The sequence below is a fragment of the Protomyctophum bolini genome, assembly GCF_963924005.1.
Source record: "Protomyctophum bolini genome assembly, chromosome: 22".
Lineage (NCBI taxonomy): Eukaryota > Metazoa > Chordata > Actinopteri > Myctophiformes > Myctophidae > Protomyctophum > Protomyctophum bolini.
The window spans coordinates 11,163,176-11,180,982 of record NC_137883.1 but is presented as its reverse complement, the minus strand read 5'-3'; the positions used below and the strand labels follow the sequence as shown (position 1 = coordinate 11,180,982).

At 44.3% G+C, this 17,807-nt stretch overlaps 1 protein-coding gene across 2 annotated transcripts in view; it reads right to left on the bottom strand.

The window, feature by feature from the left end:
- Positions 1–12,128: 12,128 nt before the first annotated feature.
- whrna (whirlin a) overlaps positions 12,129–17,807 on the bottom strand; it is a 153,626-nt gene continuing 147,947 nt past the window's right edge. For both annotated transcript variants that reach the window (XM_080755916.1, XM_080755917.1), the window contains one exon: positions 12,129–14,260. In XM_080755916.1, the coding sequence (XP_080612042.1) occupies positions 14,078–14,260 (183 nt within the window). In that variant the 3' untranslated portion in view covers positions 12,129–14,077. The remainder of the gene's footprint in view (positions 14,261–17,807) is intronic.

The following is a 17,807-nucleotide window of genomic DNA, read 5'->3' as shown; positions in this document are numbered from 1 at the left end:
CGAGGAGGACCGCGTGATGATTGGTTAATATCAGCATCTGGGAGGGATTCAGCTCGGAGTGACACTTGTTTTAAACATATGTACTATTTATACGTGTATTGCATTCATGTTCTGAACAGGCCACTGCAATACACACGGAAAGATGTAGTGTCTTGTAAATTACAACATTATTTGCAAATTGCAGCCAATTTGTAGGCCTACTTGGTAATGGCAAGGAAGGACTGAAAAAGAAAAACTGACCGGTTGTTTGTGGGCCATTCGTGATCCGTCATGGTGACAGGTCCCCACATGGTGGCAGCATTTCCACACTTTTCGAAGTGTGTCCATAATTTAATGCTGTGTAGTGTGTGGCACTACTGACACTATTTTACTGAGCAGGGCAGCGAAACACATTTACTTGGTAGTAGTTTCTAGAGGTATTATAATGAGAGAGTTGACATCTCATGTCCCAGAGAGAGGGAGGGGGGGCACCTAGCTTAAGTCCACTGTGTGCCACATAATGTGTTACTTGCCTCAATGAATGGAAAAGTAAATAAATACATACAAATATATATTTGTATCATTACCATCACTCTTTGATAATATCTAGACACATTATGAAAACAACGGCTTTTTCTGCCTTTTTAGCAATTTTTTCCCCTTCCCTCACCCTTATCTTTTTGAAGATAGCCAGCATTCTATTTTGGCATTTCCAGACAGTCTAACACCCAGTTATTCCCTGAACTTATTTGGGGCATATATATATATATATATATATATATAGTTTTTGTAAACATAATTTTTAGCCTATTTTACCATTAGATCCAGGTTGTTCCCACCCAGTACCAAATTTTATCTAGATACACTGTGATAACCACAAATAATCGCCCCTGCCCCCCTGATATCTGAAGAAGTACCCCATGAGCATTTTGTCTGGCCACTGGCATTGTTCCAGAGTATTGTCTAAAAATCACACCCGTGTGACATAACCCTGCCTCAAAATCCTTCTGACCCTGATCAAATAATCAACAAAATTTAACAGCAATAACTTATAAAGAAAAATACTACTCATAGGAAAATCCTCACAATATAGATGGTCTGTACTCACAGTTCCTTAGCAAACCTTTCCTGAGCTGCAGTGTCCCAAACGTCCAGTTCCAGATGAATAGTGTGCTGTAGGCAGACTCAAACACACCACTCTGTGTGCCCGTGGACCCTCTGTATGCAAACATGGAACCAACGTTTCACTTTTTCACCAAACTTAAAAAGGTTGCGGTCACGGTTATGAGCTGAGCTCTGAAGTTAAAGAATGTAAGTCCCAGGTGCAGGCTGACCTGCAGCAACAGAGGCAGCGGGTGACGGAGGTCGGAGGTGGACCGCTTCCTTGATGCATGCATGGTGATGAAGTGGAAAGTTGGTGAAGACATGGATACGATTCAAAAACATTGTGAGAAGTACGGCTACCAGGCTCCCAAGAACCGGCAGAAAACACTAAGAGGAACAGAGCAGGAGGAGGATGATAAGGAAGCGGGGCGAGTAGCTGAATATGCAGAGAATCCAGTGCACCCCTCAGTTGTCTGACTTCCGCCTGTCGGAGGCCAACCTTTGGAGGAGGATGGCTGTAGCTGTAGACAATTCAGCCGAAGCGGAGCTTCGTGGAGCAGCCCGGGCAGAGCCGCCTCAGCCTCCCTGTATTTACATAGCCCTCCTCAGTTCTCTGACTTTGGCCTGTCGGAGGTGGGCCTCAGGAAGAGACTTCAGGGGCCTGACCTCACCACCCCCTCCCTGTACATGTCCAGTGCCCCCCCCAACAACGCCCAAGTGCACGCTGGACGACGTATCGACGTCGAACTGCACACCCCCAGGCACCGTACTTCGGCATGTCTGAACACACCATGTGTCTGAACAATGACTTCACCTGCACTCCACCCTGGGACTGATGGCTCTGCTTCACCTGGATCCGACGCACCTCTTCACATCCACGGGAGTAGACCCCTTTCCTAAAGAAGCAGGCCCTCAGCATGCCCCTGAAGTCTCCAGAGGTCCCCCAGGCCTACCTTAACAGAGCGCTCGGCTTGGGTGAGAAACACACAGGGGCCACTAGCATCCCAGCAGATGGTGGACACTGGACAGCCTAACTGGGATCCTCCCACACCTGCCTCCTCACAATTATATAGAAGGTCTGTACTCACAGTTTCTTAACAAACCTGTGCAGGAGCTGCTGTGTCCCAAACCTGTAGTTCCAGGTGAATAGTGTGCTGTAGGCAGGACTTCATACAGGACTTCCAGCCAGATGCGATTGTCCACTGTTGGTGGTGCACACCACTCTGTGTGCACGTGGATCCTCTGTATGCAGTGGCAAGCTCCGAGCACTTCCATTGACCATATGCAGACCACGTCCATCTTGCCAGCAATGTGGTAACTGGTAACTAGGTGAAATTTTCCATTGACAGGCGACAGCTGATTCATCCAAACAGAAAGCTAGGTCCTATCTGATTTAAACAATGTCAAATTCACTAACATTTATATGAAAAGCTTGAATTATCCTTTATCTGCAAAGTGTTTGCTTCATAAAAATCATGTAGACATGTATGTTATGAGCTACTTTGTCAGAGTTTGGAAACACTCGTTATCAGTATAGCAACGTCCTGCTGCCTCCTGCATTATGTACAAATTCAAAACAGGTGGTACGCAGGGCCTTACTCAAAACTTGGTGCAATAATGCCTATCTTCCAATTAACACACTTCTCCTCCTGCAGTCACCAGTTTAGCGTCCGTTTTGTTGAACTGCTGGCGATAGAGGATAGACAGCTGACTGAAACTATCCCGTTATTCCTCAGAGCTAAACTAATATAAAAAGTAAAACCACACTGATACAAACCCTGTTGCTCTCAACTGAGATGCAAACAGGATTTTGCAATTTGCAATTTGTCTCTCTCTGCTTCCTCATTTTTGTTCCACCCCCTCCATAGGTTGGCTCAGGTTGACTGACACCCGGTCTCCCAATAACAATTCTGCCATGAACAAGCAGCAGATCTATTGAAAAGAAAGAAGAAATCAAATGTAACACATGATACATCTGTAGCAGCTGCAGGGGTCTACACTTTACACCACTGACCACTTAAGCCCACTTTGTCATAATAACTTACGCTACTGTGATTTACAAGAGTTTGTCTGTTTTCTATACTGGGCTAAGTTGCACTTCAACTTGATTTGTCCCCAAAGGCCAGGGCAATTGGTTTTGCAGCATAGTGAGTGACTATCTGCTGCAAAACCAATCGTCCTTCAGGGACAAATAAAGTTGAAGTTGAAGCAGATCTATATTCTTAGGCTATACGCTGTGGAAGATGCAAAAAGGCACTGAAAAGGAGATTATGTTCCGAATCCTAGTATATAAAGTTCCCATTTGATGCCCACACAGTTGCATCTGAAAGTCAATAAATATTTAATCTAAAATGTGGCACCATACATACAACAACCTAGACTCTGGAGCATCCAGTGTACCATTTGCATACTCCCAGTTAATTTAACACTAACACATTTTAAATGTGTACATCAGTCTGAGAAAGTAAGTATCCCTCTGGTTTGTAATCTTTCACAGCAGCTCTGTAATAAATGACGACTGTCATGAAAACTGTCAGTTTTTGTGCAGTTATCTTTATTGGAAAATTAAACACCCTTTCTGTATAAATAACACGTCATTTTACAACACTCCTCATTGAAATGTGCAGCAAGCACGCAAAGAAAATAAACGAACAAACGACAAGGGGGAGTGACTTAAGCATGATATACTGTATATACTGTACGAGACGCGATGCAACACGTTGTGAGTTGTAGATCGGCTATGTTCGCCATAAGTAAAAAATAAAAAGTCTGGAATAGAATCTCACAGCAGGGCAGAAAGGAACATTGACAATCAGCCTGTGCAGCCTAATATCATGAGGGAGGCACAGTCAGTGAAATATAAATAAACATTAATGATTACCAATAGAGTGGCAACAGGTATGCAAAACCTTCGAGAAGATAGCCAGGGATTGGTGTGTGTGTGTGTGTGTGTGTGTGTGTGTGTGTGTGTGTGTGTGTGTGTGTGTGTGATGGGGGGCTTTGCGAGCAAAGCGCCATCAATGTAACAGCAATGAGTCAATTTGATCCATGTCTTATACAGTATGCCACAGTCAAGGCCAACCTCTCTGTCCTGTCATGTGATTAATGGGCTGTCACAGGACACCACCGATTCCCTTCATCATATCCCCCCTGGATGGCCCTCAATACTGGGTCAAATCGGAGGCTAACACATCGATCGACATCTATCCTGCAGCCAGGCTCATATATGATTCCACTTGAATAATTATAGTTTCTGAAACTTTCCCTACGAGCTGTAATAATGAATTGTGTAATTTGGTCTCCAGATGAGTGGAAACATGAAAGTGGTCTATTTTAATGATTAGACTAATCATTAAAACAGCCCACTTTCAAGCTTCTTGTTTTAATGAGATGCCAGCACTGCAATGCCATCTTACTGTATGAGAAAACTCTCTTTACTGGGGTTTGTTCTCATAAGATGCCATTTGCATGTTGGAGAGCTATTCAATCAATGTTAAGGTTATGCACATTTATCTGATCTTTTCTACCTCTATAGAATTAGCATAACACATCTACAGTATGTGCATAACACAGCTATGTATGTAAGCTAAAGGCAGATAGTAGTTCAGTGTCTTGCAGGTCAAGAACACTTCAATGGGGATAGACAGTAGAACCAGGGCCACACAATCCGTTCCTCCTGAACTACTCTGCCAGGGCTGGGAGGTACGCTTCTGGCACATGGAAGGACTATAGTTTCTGTGGGTTGCCTCCTGTCCTAGCCTATTGGCTACAATGGCCAATGGCCAATAGGCCATTGTAGGGATCAAACTGGCATCAAGTAACTGCAAATGTGATGTAATTTGTGACGGCAAATCCACTTTGCCCACCATGTGTGACATGATGAATTGTATAAGTCAGTATAAAGTCAACATGTCCATTTTTGAGAATCTCCCAAAAAATGTTTACACATCCAGTGTTAAATGTTACAAATGTTACTGTATAAATCACATCTCATGCAGTACACTACAGTGAATGTAGTGTTTGACCTCTGCTTCCTTCCTCCTATCGCACTTTAAGTAACAATATGGAAAACTTGTAATGTCATCAGGTACTCTTTTCCCACTCCCCTCTCTCTCTGTCTGTCTGACCATGTCTGATGTCTTCCACCTTTTCTTTCTGTCTCTCTTTTTCCTTGAACTGTCAATGACATGCATGCACACGCTCACTACATACTGTATATGCACATACACACATGCACGCACGTGTATACAAACACGTACAGATAACTGTGTAGGCTACAGCTACAGCTTGAAGTGTATTCAATTTCAGGAGTAAGAACATCATCTTTCTCAGATACTGCATGTAGTCTATCATGTTCTTAATCAGATTAAGGAATGCACTCAAAACTCTCATATCTGTAACTAGACCCCCAGCCAGATGGACAGTGAGATGCTGCTGGCTCTGAGCCACTTTTTTTATCAAAGAGGAGCTGAACAGGCGTCAGTCAAGGTTTGAGCGTGGACATGTGTTTCCTCTTCAACGTTGTGCCTCCAAGAAATAACTTTGTTGAGTGACAGATTAATTCACATGGCTGCTGTGTGACCAAGTTTACACACAAGCTCAAGGTTCATTGACAGAACACAGTAAAATTCTGTTTTAGTTTAACTCTGCCACCCAAGTGTGGAATGCCCTGACTCCCTCCCTAAAAGAAAAAAGCAAATCCTGGAATCCTTTATAACAGGCCTGAAAATCCACCTTTCAGCATGCCAAAGGGAGAGAAAATGATTACCCCCCCCCTCTCCTCCTCAACCTGTACATATTTTTGGTATTTTTTACCTTTTATGATGATTTGATGTTTGTTATTTTTCATGTCATGATTATGAATTGAATACCCAGGACCTGAATGGAAACAAGACCGCAAGGACTTTTTTCGGTGATACCATTGTACTGTACGTGTGTTTGACTATACCCTGTACTGATTACATTTCTACCAATAAAGTCAATCAATCAATTAAACCCAATGAGCTACGGCCATTTACGAGTTTATTTTAGGGCTGGGACTCGTTTAAAAAACAAATCTAATTCATTAGAGGCTTTTTTAAATTAATAAATCAGAAGTAATCGCATGTTTAATCACATATCAATATTTGTTCAATTAAAACGGATTTTGGTATAAGAGTGAGTTAAAAAAAAATCTAAATCTCCCATCCACTGGGCCAAATACGTAAAGCGTTCTGATCATAGAGTTATAAAGGATAGAGGGAGGACCAGAACGACAGGCTGCCACCATGTTTGTTATTAATTTCAATAGAAGTTGCTCAGTGGCGTTTTGAAGCACCCGGAAGAATGCTCTACTTCTGCATTTGACCACCAAATTTTGGTAATGATCAGAGATAACAACACAAACATTCTTCTCATGAGGGACCTTTTATCACTAGAATGTGTGAGTCCTTTTAACTTCATTACTTAATGTACGGCATATTGTATGTTTGTAATCTCTGTTGACCGGTTACATTGTCCTTTTCGGGGTGAACTGGTTTCCTTACCCTCAGGGCAGGCCCATAACTTTGAAAGTGATGATACGCCCAGGCGGTGGCGTAACCGTCTGGGCACCCGACTGGTAATCCAGTCGCAGTGTGCCGCGGGTTCGACTCCCGAGCCCGACACGGCCTTTACTGCATGTCTTCCCCCATCTCTCTCCCGTTTCCTGTCAGCCTACTGTCTGTCCCTTCAAAAAACCAATAAAAGGCGTAAGCCGCAAAAAAAAGGGGAAAAAAAGAAAGTGATGGTACAGTACAGGGTCGATATTGTATTGATTAAAACAATAATTAACAATACATTTTGTACATCACTTTAATATTATATACGTAAATGGTCTTTTGAATAGAGTGCATGAAAATCATGGCTCGTTTCCTTCAGCCAAATTTACTGGAGGCGATGAATGGGTGAATCCATCCCTCTGCTTTTGGATATCCCCTTATCTTGTCATAAATGAATTTGTATGGCCAGTAGGGATGTGTGTTATCCCTGCATCTGCCATCTGGTCAGACTGTATTAAATGCATGCATTTCCTTCAGGGAAATGTAGACCGTCTGCAACGATATATCTGTAGAGCTTAAGTGGTTAAAAGCCCCCTCCTATGTCATTGCAACACATTAGCAGGGGTACAATGTGATGCATAATGATGATGTGATGCACAATGCATTGTGACGCATTGAGAGCTTTTTGTGAGCCATTATCAAAAGATCGTTATACATTTGAAAACTTGAACTGGGATATTCTGCATAATGAGTTCTCACTTTTGATACTTTCAGTAAATTTTTCCGCCATTACTTTTGCAATTTTACTCAATTACATTTTGAAATCCGGACTTTTACTTGTAACAAAGTATTTATTTCGGCTTACTTTTACTTTAGTAGGGGTACTTTTTCCACCACTGTTTGAGAGTGAGGCGCTCACTGCTCTAGGTCTTATTGGAAATTGTGTTTGATGGCGTGCAATCACTTGGTTGAGCTCCTGGCATTCCTCACATAACTCAGAGTACATGTCTGTTCATCATTCTCTGAATGTCCGTTACTCACAATCCTCCCATGTCTGTGACATGTCCATTTGTCTTAATTTAAAAGACATGTTGCTGTCTCCTTCTTTCTAGCTCTTAACGGGAAGGCAGGCAGGTCTGCACGCACGCGCACCTGCACGCACACACACGCTGCATACACACAAACAGACAGACAGACATATTTTTACTACCAGTCTAATACAGTCTTCTGAATGACATGAAACCTTGCATGTCCTAATTAAAACTGTAATTTCTCAGAAGACTGGCTGCTGGTGCTGGTACTATCATCTACAACATATGGAAACAGAAGGTAGAGAAACGGAAGGAACGTGCTGATCAAGATGACACCATGGACTTTTTTCAGTTCCTGGTGACCTTCTTCATGGAGTCTGAGTATCGGGAGCATGGATCTTACCTAGTGGACAGTCTGTGGGGCGTACCTGAGCTGAGGGACTGGAACTCCATGACCTCCCTGCTACTGCAGGAACCTGGTCTTCAGTATGAAGAGGAGGGGGCTCTGATAGAGCTCATGATATGTGCCATCAGACGGGCAGCGGAGGCTAAACCCCCTGCAGGAAGAGAAGAGGGCAAGAAGGTCTTAAGCAAGAAAGATAAGGAAAACCAAGTTCGAGACAGGATGCGTATCACCAATCATTTCATCCCTGTCCTGCCACAGCTGCTGGCTAAGTACTCTGCAGACGCTAAGTATGTGAGCCGCCTCCTGATTGCCCCTCTCTACTTTGATCTGGAGACCTCCAGCTCCAATGTACAACTACGCAGGTCCCTGGATCTGCTGCTGGAGCCAGTGTGTGACATTGTGAGGAAACACACGGAGGCCAGTGTGCTGGAGGCGTGCGCCAGTCTGTTCAGCTCCCTGTGCTCAGAGCAAAACACTTTCAATGCTTGCTCCAAAACCGCCATCAGCTGTCTGCTGGACTTCCTGACAGACCAATTTAAACCCTTAGCCCGCAACCTGCTGGAGGGGACTGTGGATGAAGATGACATGTATGGTGCTGCCACGGCATTGACCAAGATTGCTGGTCTCAGCAGATCATTTAATATAACCGGGTTACAGCTCTTGGAGTACTGTCTTGACCTACTGAAGAAGGGTTTGAAGTCCGCAGACATAAACAAGCAGCTGATGGTTGCAGCTCTGCATACTGCTGCCTACCACCTGTTCTGGATCAAGTCCTCTTCTTCTGCCGTGATTTCACCACAGCCACAAGTGAAGAAGTTGTTGAAGTTGTTGAAGTCTTTCTACAAAGTGTGTGAAAGATGTCTGTCCCGCCAGGCGGAGATCAGAAACAAGGCCTTTGAACTGCTGTGTTACGTGTTGGTGCTGTACAGCGGGTATGTGGTTCGTACCCAGGCAGACCTCAAGATGCTGAGCTGTTCTTGCCCCTTAGACCTCCAAATAGAGATGTCTGCCTTCCTCGTCGACTTCATCTTCACCGACCCCGCAGACGACGAGCATGCTGATGAGTCGGAGGAAGGGAAGCTAGCCGCTGTCCAACGGAAACGCAACCAGCTGGCTGGCTACTGCAAACTGATCCTCTTCGGAGTGCTGGACCTCAAGGCTGCCTCAGATGTCTTCAAGTATTATGACAAGTTCTATAGTGACTTTGGTGACATCATCAAACTGTTTCTGGACCAGACCAAGCAATCCATCGATCCAGTCGAGAGTGCCAAGACCGTGGGCTTCTGCCTGCAGGAGGTGTGTGGGTGGCGATTCACAGAGTCTCAATTCCCTGAGAACACTGGGAAGGAGTTTAACGAGATCAAAGGATTGGCCAAGAGGCATGCTATGAGCTTGGGTATCAACCTAGAACTCATCCAAGAGCAAGTGCAGGCCCTGCTCAAACAGGGTATACACTTTGCGTTCTGTGACATCCAAAAGGTGGTAGGCGGGACCCAGCCCCCAAAGCTGCTGTTTCTGGAGATCCTCAGTGAATTCAGCAGTAAAGTTCTCCGCAAGAACCGAACCCAAATAATTGCCATCCTTGATGCCAACTTCGCCGAGTACTCCAAGACCAAGACTGCCCTCTCCTGGCCATCTGTCAAAATGTACCGTGACTCCTTGAACACCTCCATCTCCAGCCCTGCGCAGACAAAAGGCAAGAGGAAGAGGCCCACTATCCCAGAACCCCAAGGTGCTCCAGGGTCAGCCTCCGGTTCAGAGGGCAGCGTGACATTCCCGAGCATGGAGAACGTCGATGGATCAGAGGGTGGCGCTTACAGTAGCCCATTGCCGAGCTACCTTGGAGAGCCATGCCTAAGCTCCACCGTGATCCACACGAAGCCAACACAGTTCTTAGGCTTGGATAAAGAAGATGGAAACATCGTTGAACCGGAGTCTGACGAGTCACCCGAGAGGGTCCCGACTCCTCCCCCGAGCCCAGCGCCGTCGTCTCACCAGGCGGGCGAGGACAACGGACAACTGATTCTCGACAAATCCAGGACCTCTTCCTCCACCACCACCACCTCCAGCAGAGCCAATATGACGGTCAAGGAGGCCATGCTAGAAAAAAAAAAGAGAGCGGCCCAGGCGGTAAGGAAACACCGCAAAAAAATGAGGGCGGACCCTGTTCTTCGGGAGGAGGCCAGGAGGAAGGACAGAGAGAGGAAGAGGACGGCCGCCGCGGCCAAACTACGGCGAGGCGGCCGAATGGGACCACTTGAACGTGTCAACTATGTCGATGTCCCTGACTTGTCAATAATTGAGGAGGAGGAAGAAGCAGGCTCTGAAGATATGGAAGAAGGCAACAACTCTGAAGTTATGGAAGAAGGCAACAACTCTGACAGTGGAAATATGAAGAGGCCTCAGAACCGCCATTACGTCTTTCACAAGAAAAGCCCATATATACAAAGGGCAGCAAAGCTTAGTATGGAAGATCTTGATGAAATCTTTGACTCCTCGTATGATGATGAAGACCTAATTCCCCCCTCTCCGGTAGAAGAGACGGAAAAGACAAGGGCTGCACAGCGGCCCAGAGGAAAAGTCCTACAATCAGCAGCAACATCAAACATCCCAGATCAGAATATTGTGTTAAACAGCCCATTTAAAAACCGTGCATTATTTAAGACCTCGAGTCCCATAGATAATGATGATACTGGGAGCGATGTGCAACATGACATGGGAAGAATTTCTCCAATTCCATTTAACGTTGAAGAGGAGGAAGAGCCAGAGAAGGTGCTACAGAAGCCCACAGACTTGATGCATACATTTGAGGTGGAGCCCTCTCCAGACATGATCGCTTTTAAGAAAAATCTTGCCCCCTTGATGAAGGTAGCACCACCACAGAAAGGGAATGGACACGTACCAGCAGTGTCAGTAGTAAGTCTGGAGCCTCAAAAGAAAGTTCCAGAGAAGAAATCTAATGGCTTAAAAGAAAAGCCTGCCCCTTCTAAGAAGTTGGTAAAACCAAATGAAGAGACTGGTCCAGGTGCATCAAAAACACTCAAAGAATCCAAAATGCCTGCGGAAATCCGAAGAGAAAAGCCAAAGCAGAAGAATGGAGACAAACTAGTGTCGGCACCAAGTCGGGAGCCTCAACCCCCTGCTCAACAGAATTCATCTAAAATTCCTACCCTCTCGAAGAAAGTGGCAGCACCACAGGTACAAGGCTTCATAAGTGGACCATCCTCTATGATTGCACTGGAAGCTTATGAGGATACATGTCTCCCATCGTCTGTGATCCATTCAGCCTTGTCTGCCACAGAGTTGTGTGTGTTTCCTCTTGCACCGGTGGCTCTGCAGGCCAGGGATGAGGAAAACCTAACCAAGTGGTTCAGCATCTGCTGGCCTGCCATTGTGAAGACTGCACCCCAGATGAACACGGACGTGTTTCGGTGGTTTTCCTATCGATACAGGATGATCGGCGTATGCGAAGACCTTCTCCACGACAACTGGTGTGTTGGGAAGATGATACTGGGCTCCCATGCGCAGAAGCCCCTCTGGGTTGATCACAGTGCTACAACGGTATATAACGTCTTGACCAGCGCTGTGAGTGTAAAGATTGATGGCGTGGTCTCCCAGTACAACCCTGGACTATCCTTCGCTGTGCCATGTGGGCATGCACACAGCATCAACAACCTTACTGTTGAGCCTGCAGTTCTCACCTTTAACAGGCAGCGCAACCAAAATGCAGATTAAATTTGTCAGGGACCACTTCCCATCCTACAAACAGTGTGATAGAAGGGGGCTGATTTGTTGACCGTCGCCAATTCATTATTGTATACATTTTTTTATATATAGATTTGCTTTGTATTGTTTTTTAATAAAGATTTAATTAATGCATAATACTAGTAGGTCCTCAATGCTATTGTTACAATAGTTTAGCATTATTGAATAATGCACTTTTGTAAATTGTGACACATTTGTATAAAGATCAGGCAGTTTAAAAAAAAAAAAAAAAAAACTGTAATTTCTCAGGAAATAGAAGAAAAATAAACCTGTGTTCCATTGAATCCAATGTAGTTATAATTTAGTCACAAGCTTGTATTAATGCATTTCATTTCTTCAATATTTATAAAACCCACAGACACACTTAACCACTTTCACCTTCAATTAAAAAATCAAGCTCACAACATGTTGAACGGAGAGCTTGTAGCTCTGCTATTTTCGCTTTTTTTGTTGTTAGAAGCAGATCTGAGGTACTTTTGTGTGACACTGCAGTACGGTATGATGAAATACGGCATTAATTTACAATCAAACAAAAAAGAATAAAGGAAATATGGAGATACAAGGTTTCTTGCCTCACTCTACCTAATGGGAACAAACTAAAAAGGGCATTTACCCCTCAGTTGTTTGGTTGCTCTCTCTCTCTCTCCCCTGCCTCTCATTTGATCTCTCTCATTGTCTCAACAGCTTTCTTTATCTCTCTCACAGTCTCCCTTTCTCATCCAACCCTTTACCCGTTCGTTTATCTCTTAGCTGGAGTGCGTGTGTGTGTGTGTGTGTGTGTGTGTGTGTGTGTGTGTGTGCGTGCGTGCACACGCGTGCATGGGTATTTATTGTATCTTTGGCAGTTACAGTATGTCCTCTAAAACTCTCCTTGCTATACCTCTTCAGGTTAATTGCTGCATGACGCATGGCTATGGCAAGCCCTCTCCGGACAACAGAAAATTAACACAGGGGAAATTAAATTAAAAATCTATTGATCCGCACCCAGAGATTCAGCGATTCAGAGATGTTTTTTTCTTCTTCTTTTTTTTATCTCACATGAACAGTAGGAATATACATGGCAAAGCAGGAAAAATAGCAAAAGCTAGCAGGGTACATACTTGTATATACCACAGGGTACATACTTGTATATACCATTGCCAGTCATGTTTTTAGATCACCAGTGAGACAGACCTAAGCATTTCAGTTTGTTTTACATTCACTACATAAATGTTTGTGATTTGGCTCTTTCTGCTCTTGACAGTAAATCATATTTAACAAGCATTAAGTGAAGCGATAACAATAACGTCAATAGGAAGTTTGGTGCACCCCGTAACCAATGTCTATGTCAATGTGTATCAATGTCTTTAAAATATATAATATGTTTGGGATGTAACGTATCGGGTTTCATAATCCATAATGTCTAAGCATCTTTAGGTATGCACTGTATGTGTATATATATATATATATATATATATATATATATATTTGTATCTACATTCGTTCAATTGTACATACACACAAAAACAAGGTGTGTTATTGGAAAGTTAATTTCACAAGCCATATTGTCCTCTGCTGTGAGTATCAGTCTCAGATGTGCAGTTTTTCCTCAAACAGGCCTCATAATACGTGATTTATACATGGTTGCACTCACTGCGAGCTTGTAGATCGTCCTTTTCACTGCGTGACACTTGCACGCAATCAAGTATAACTCGGATACAAAACATCCACAGGCTTCTTAATGGTTTTCCAGTTGTGACGTCCACATCAGGTCCAAAAGTGGGAGCACTGAGAGAAAAATAACGTAGGTTTAGGATTGCCTTGGATACATGTTGTTTGTTCCTTACAGTGCAGAAATGGCCAATTTCGACCACATCTTGAGCATCACAGGTCTGGATTTGAGGCCTAACTTGCGCGGCAATATGTTTTGACTCCCATCTAATATGGTTGTGCCATTCTTTTCATCAAGTGCTCCATGTTAGAATGTCCAGTTTCTTGTTTCTTCCTTTGTTGTAGATAGACGTTTGCGGTTCGGCTATTTATACCAAAAATATAGTTCTTGAGTGGATCTTTTGTGATTTTTCCCCCCTTTTGACTCCAGCCTGTCCTCTTGTTATTGCCATTATTATCCTCCTCCCTCCTCGTCTGTGAGCTAAGCCCGATTAATACTACGCCACAGGATGGTATCGTGTGCAGAAGACAGCAGACCTCCAAGCACAATGTGTCACGTTGTGCTTGTAGTTCTGCTGTGTTCGGCAAACGACACTGTCGTGCAACGGAGCACAAATTAGGCCTTATAGTGCCACGTTGAACTCTGTTACCAGAAAGTCCACGTGGTCTCTCTCTTTGGTCTTGAAGGCCTCTGCGATGATGCGGGCCGCGTCCCTGTGCTCTCGGCCTCTCAGGGAAACCCCGTTCACCTCCAGGATCACCTGACCCACCTTCAGCTGGCCACAGTTATGAGCCGAACCGCCCCTCTGAGAGAGACAAGGAGAAAAAAAAGGGAGGGAAATATTTTGATTTCTATTATATATTTCTTTCCATTAGAAGTCAAGTAATAATCTGCACAATCAAAAAGCAAGACAAATTCTATAGATATGGGGGAAAGAGGGGAAAGAAAACTTCATTTAAGCTCCAGCGATATCTCCAACTCAGATAAACCTCGTCCCATACATGATTACATCAGCAAAGGCATATATCAATGTCTTAGCTTATAAAGAGATAAGTTCTACACAGCGATTGCCCACAGCCAGTCCCAAGCAGTGTTCGCTCTTCTTTAAGAGCGTTTCTAAAACTATCAGTTTCGCACTGTACAGCAGCTCTGGAATCTCAGCAGCAAAACCCTCTCATTCGACTGTAACACCCTCAAGCTCTCCCTTTTTAGAATCAAGGCATGACACATGTCCCTCTGTATACTAGACCCACTCCATCGTAGGTCAGCAATAAGATTCTCTGTGAAAGGTTTATTCTGGGTTTGCCACCGTTCTCCAACCTGGTGTCCCAATTGAGCATGCCATTATAGATTAGGATATTTTTTATAGATTGTTCAGATCTACAAGCAGATCTACGAGAAAGCATGGAAATCGCCTATGTGGTTCAGTGGTTAAACGGTCAACATGTGCATTGTGCAAGACCTTATACTGCACTGCACTGTGAGAGCCTCCTGCCACAAAACAAGGCAGCACAACTTGCTCACCTTCAAAGTGTAGCCACCATTAAATATGACTATTTAATGGTGGCTACACTTTACTCTTGTATCATCATACCTGTCCCCCCACATCCTACAGTATAACACGAGGGAACAGGTGTCCAGACCACCTTCTTTTGATTAAGTCCAGCAGTGATTTATACATGGTTGACCAGTGTTTGACTAGAAAATAGGCTCTATGCACAGTATCCATAGTGGAAAGAAATTGGGCCTTCACATTTGTTACAGTATGTACACTCTCAGAGTTACACACCCGTAAGAGGCCATTTGGACACCCCTCAACGAGCGTACCTGGACCACACACCAATACTCTGACTCTGTTTGACCAGAATGGAAGTGTCTTCATTAGTATAATTGGTAACACGGGCCCAAGTCTATTGCACTGCAGCTCTTGTCCAAACACTGGCCTGAACAGAACATCCACTGACTTTCTCCTCAGAATTAACAGCCGATGTCATGGGTCCTTCACACACAGCTGGGTGCCAGTTTTGAGGCAGCCAGGTTAATGACAGATATAAGACTCTCCACTGAGGCATCCCTGTTGGCAACTTTTCTGGCCATTCACACCTCTCTAAACACCCACAACTCTGTCTGTTGTCGACTATAGCTCTTCTGAGATACTCTCCTCTACCACCACAAGTCATCTGATATCCTCTGGTATGATATCTGTAGCCTCGCGTAGCGACACTAATATCACTGCATGGAGATTATTAGTCTTGTCCCTCTCAGTATTACATTTTTTTCCTGCAATGTCCCGCCCCATATTTGCCTACTGGGCATTGGTTGGATATACAGTAGCCTGGTTCCAGACGAATCTGGTTTCCTCGTCACCATTTGGGCCGTGAATCCTCCCACACTTGAGAGGGGCTAGACTTAATCTGCCTGGGGCAATATGCATCGCATAAGCATGGCTACACGAGGCTATAATATGAAATATAAAAATGTCATGCTACTCCTAGATTAGCATGGGTGAAAAGTCTGTTACACCTCACCAGTGCTAAACATGTAATGTATAGTCAAGACCAATGAACGACATACAGTAGGTGGAAATGTCAACAGTATAGGGAAATGAAAATAACCACAAACACGCAGGTACGTATGCACGCACACACGCAGGATCCATCATTGACCTTCCTGTTAAAAGAAACACCTACGTATAACAAGTGTGGAAATAAATCCTCTCAGCCTATCCATTTGCTACGTTTGACTGGCCTCTTAAAATCCACGCACAAAAGTGCCAGTGCATGGTCTCCGTTTCCAGAGGAGTTTTATGGGACGTCCACTGTGAACGATAAATATACTGCAACTATAAATTGCAGTATATATACACCTTTTAAAAATCATTCAAACTCAAGTGGATGGCTGAATCCACACTACAACTAACAAACAAATTGCCAGCGCTGGCACCCGTATTGTAAAATTGCACCTATAGCATCTAAATAAAATCAAACTTTATTTGTATAGCACATTTCCAACGACCAAGGTCAAACCAAAGTGCTTCACAGAGCATAACATACACAGACAGGCAAACAAAGAAAAAGGAGATGAAGCAAAAGGAATGACAAAGGAGAAGATAAAACATCATGTGACGAGGAATTTCCATCATCAAAGCTCATTTGAAGCTCATTGAATACACTAGGTTCGTCTAGACAACCTGACATCCTGTGAGAGGCAACATTTGGCGGTTGTCACTTAGATCCTCTCCACAGCTCCACCTCACAACCCCCGTCTCTTCCTGTCCATGTTGGGAGAGCAAGTTCCCCCCCCCCTTCCCTTCTCACCTGTTCCGTCCCACCCCCCCCCCCCCCCCCCCTCTTCCTCTTCCTTTGTGTGTAAACAAATGGTCCTTTGCGTATTCACCTCCCCATCCTGTCTGCTCTCATTCTGGTCCGCCTTGTGGGTGGGACTAAGACTGTATATAAGGTATAACTCTGTGATTGTTATGTTATGCTTCTTGGGAGGACCGGCCTGCGAGCCAGTGGCATCCGTGTATACTGAGTGCACGTTAAATAAAGGTCTACAAAGGGAACTTGGTCTCACGCGTTTAGTGTCAGAAATTCAGCCATTACATTTGGTGTCGAGAAGTGGGATCCTGTTGTCGTCTAAAAACTCCGGAAGATCAAAACTGACTGATTTCAACAAACGGACAGATCTACAGAAGAGTCAAATGCTGAATCTACGGAGTTCAAAACGCCAGGATTTAAAAAAAACCTGTGGCTACACTGAAACGGTGAGAACCTTCTAGATTACAGACAATTGAAGTGCTAATTCTCATATTTAAAAAAAAAAAAAAAAAAAAAAAAGAGAAAAGAGAGACCTTGTTTTGCATTAAGAGAAGTCGCAGCCAAAGAACCGTGCTTGCCAGAGCAGCCAAAGAACCGTGCTTGCCAGAGCAGCCAAAGAACCGTGCTTGCCAGAGCAGCCAAAGAACCGTGCTTGCCAGAGACGTCGCAGCCCAAGAACCGTGCTTGCCAGAGACGTCGCAGCCAAAGAACCGTGCTCGCCAGAGACGTCGCAGCCAAAGAACCGTGCTTGCCAGAGACAGTATTTCAATATGGGAAACAGAAAAAGTGCCCCGGCGGCCACAGAAAAGAAAGAGATGGTTGCAAAATATGAGAAGAAAATTAGTAAGAAAAAGTCAGTAAAGACAAATCTGACCGCCACAAAAAAGTATTTTCAGTGTGGATGGAGGAAGAGACAACTGGGAAATCATATAGAAGAACTTCCAAGGACACAGAGCAGACCACTGGCTCCTCAGAAATCTCCTTTGTCTTCACAGCAGGCACTGACTCTCGACCTGGGCTACATACAAGCCA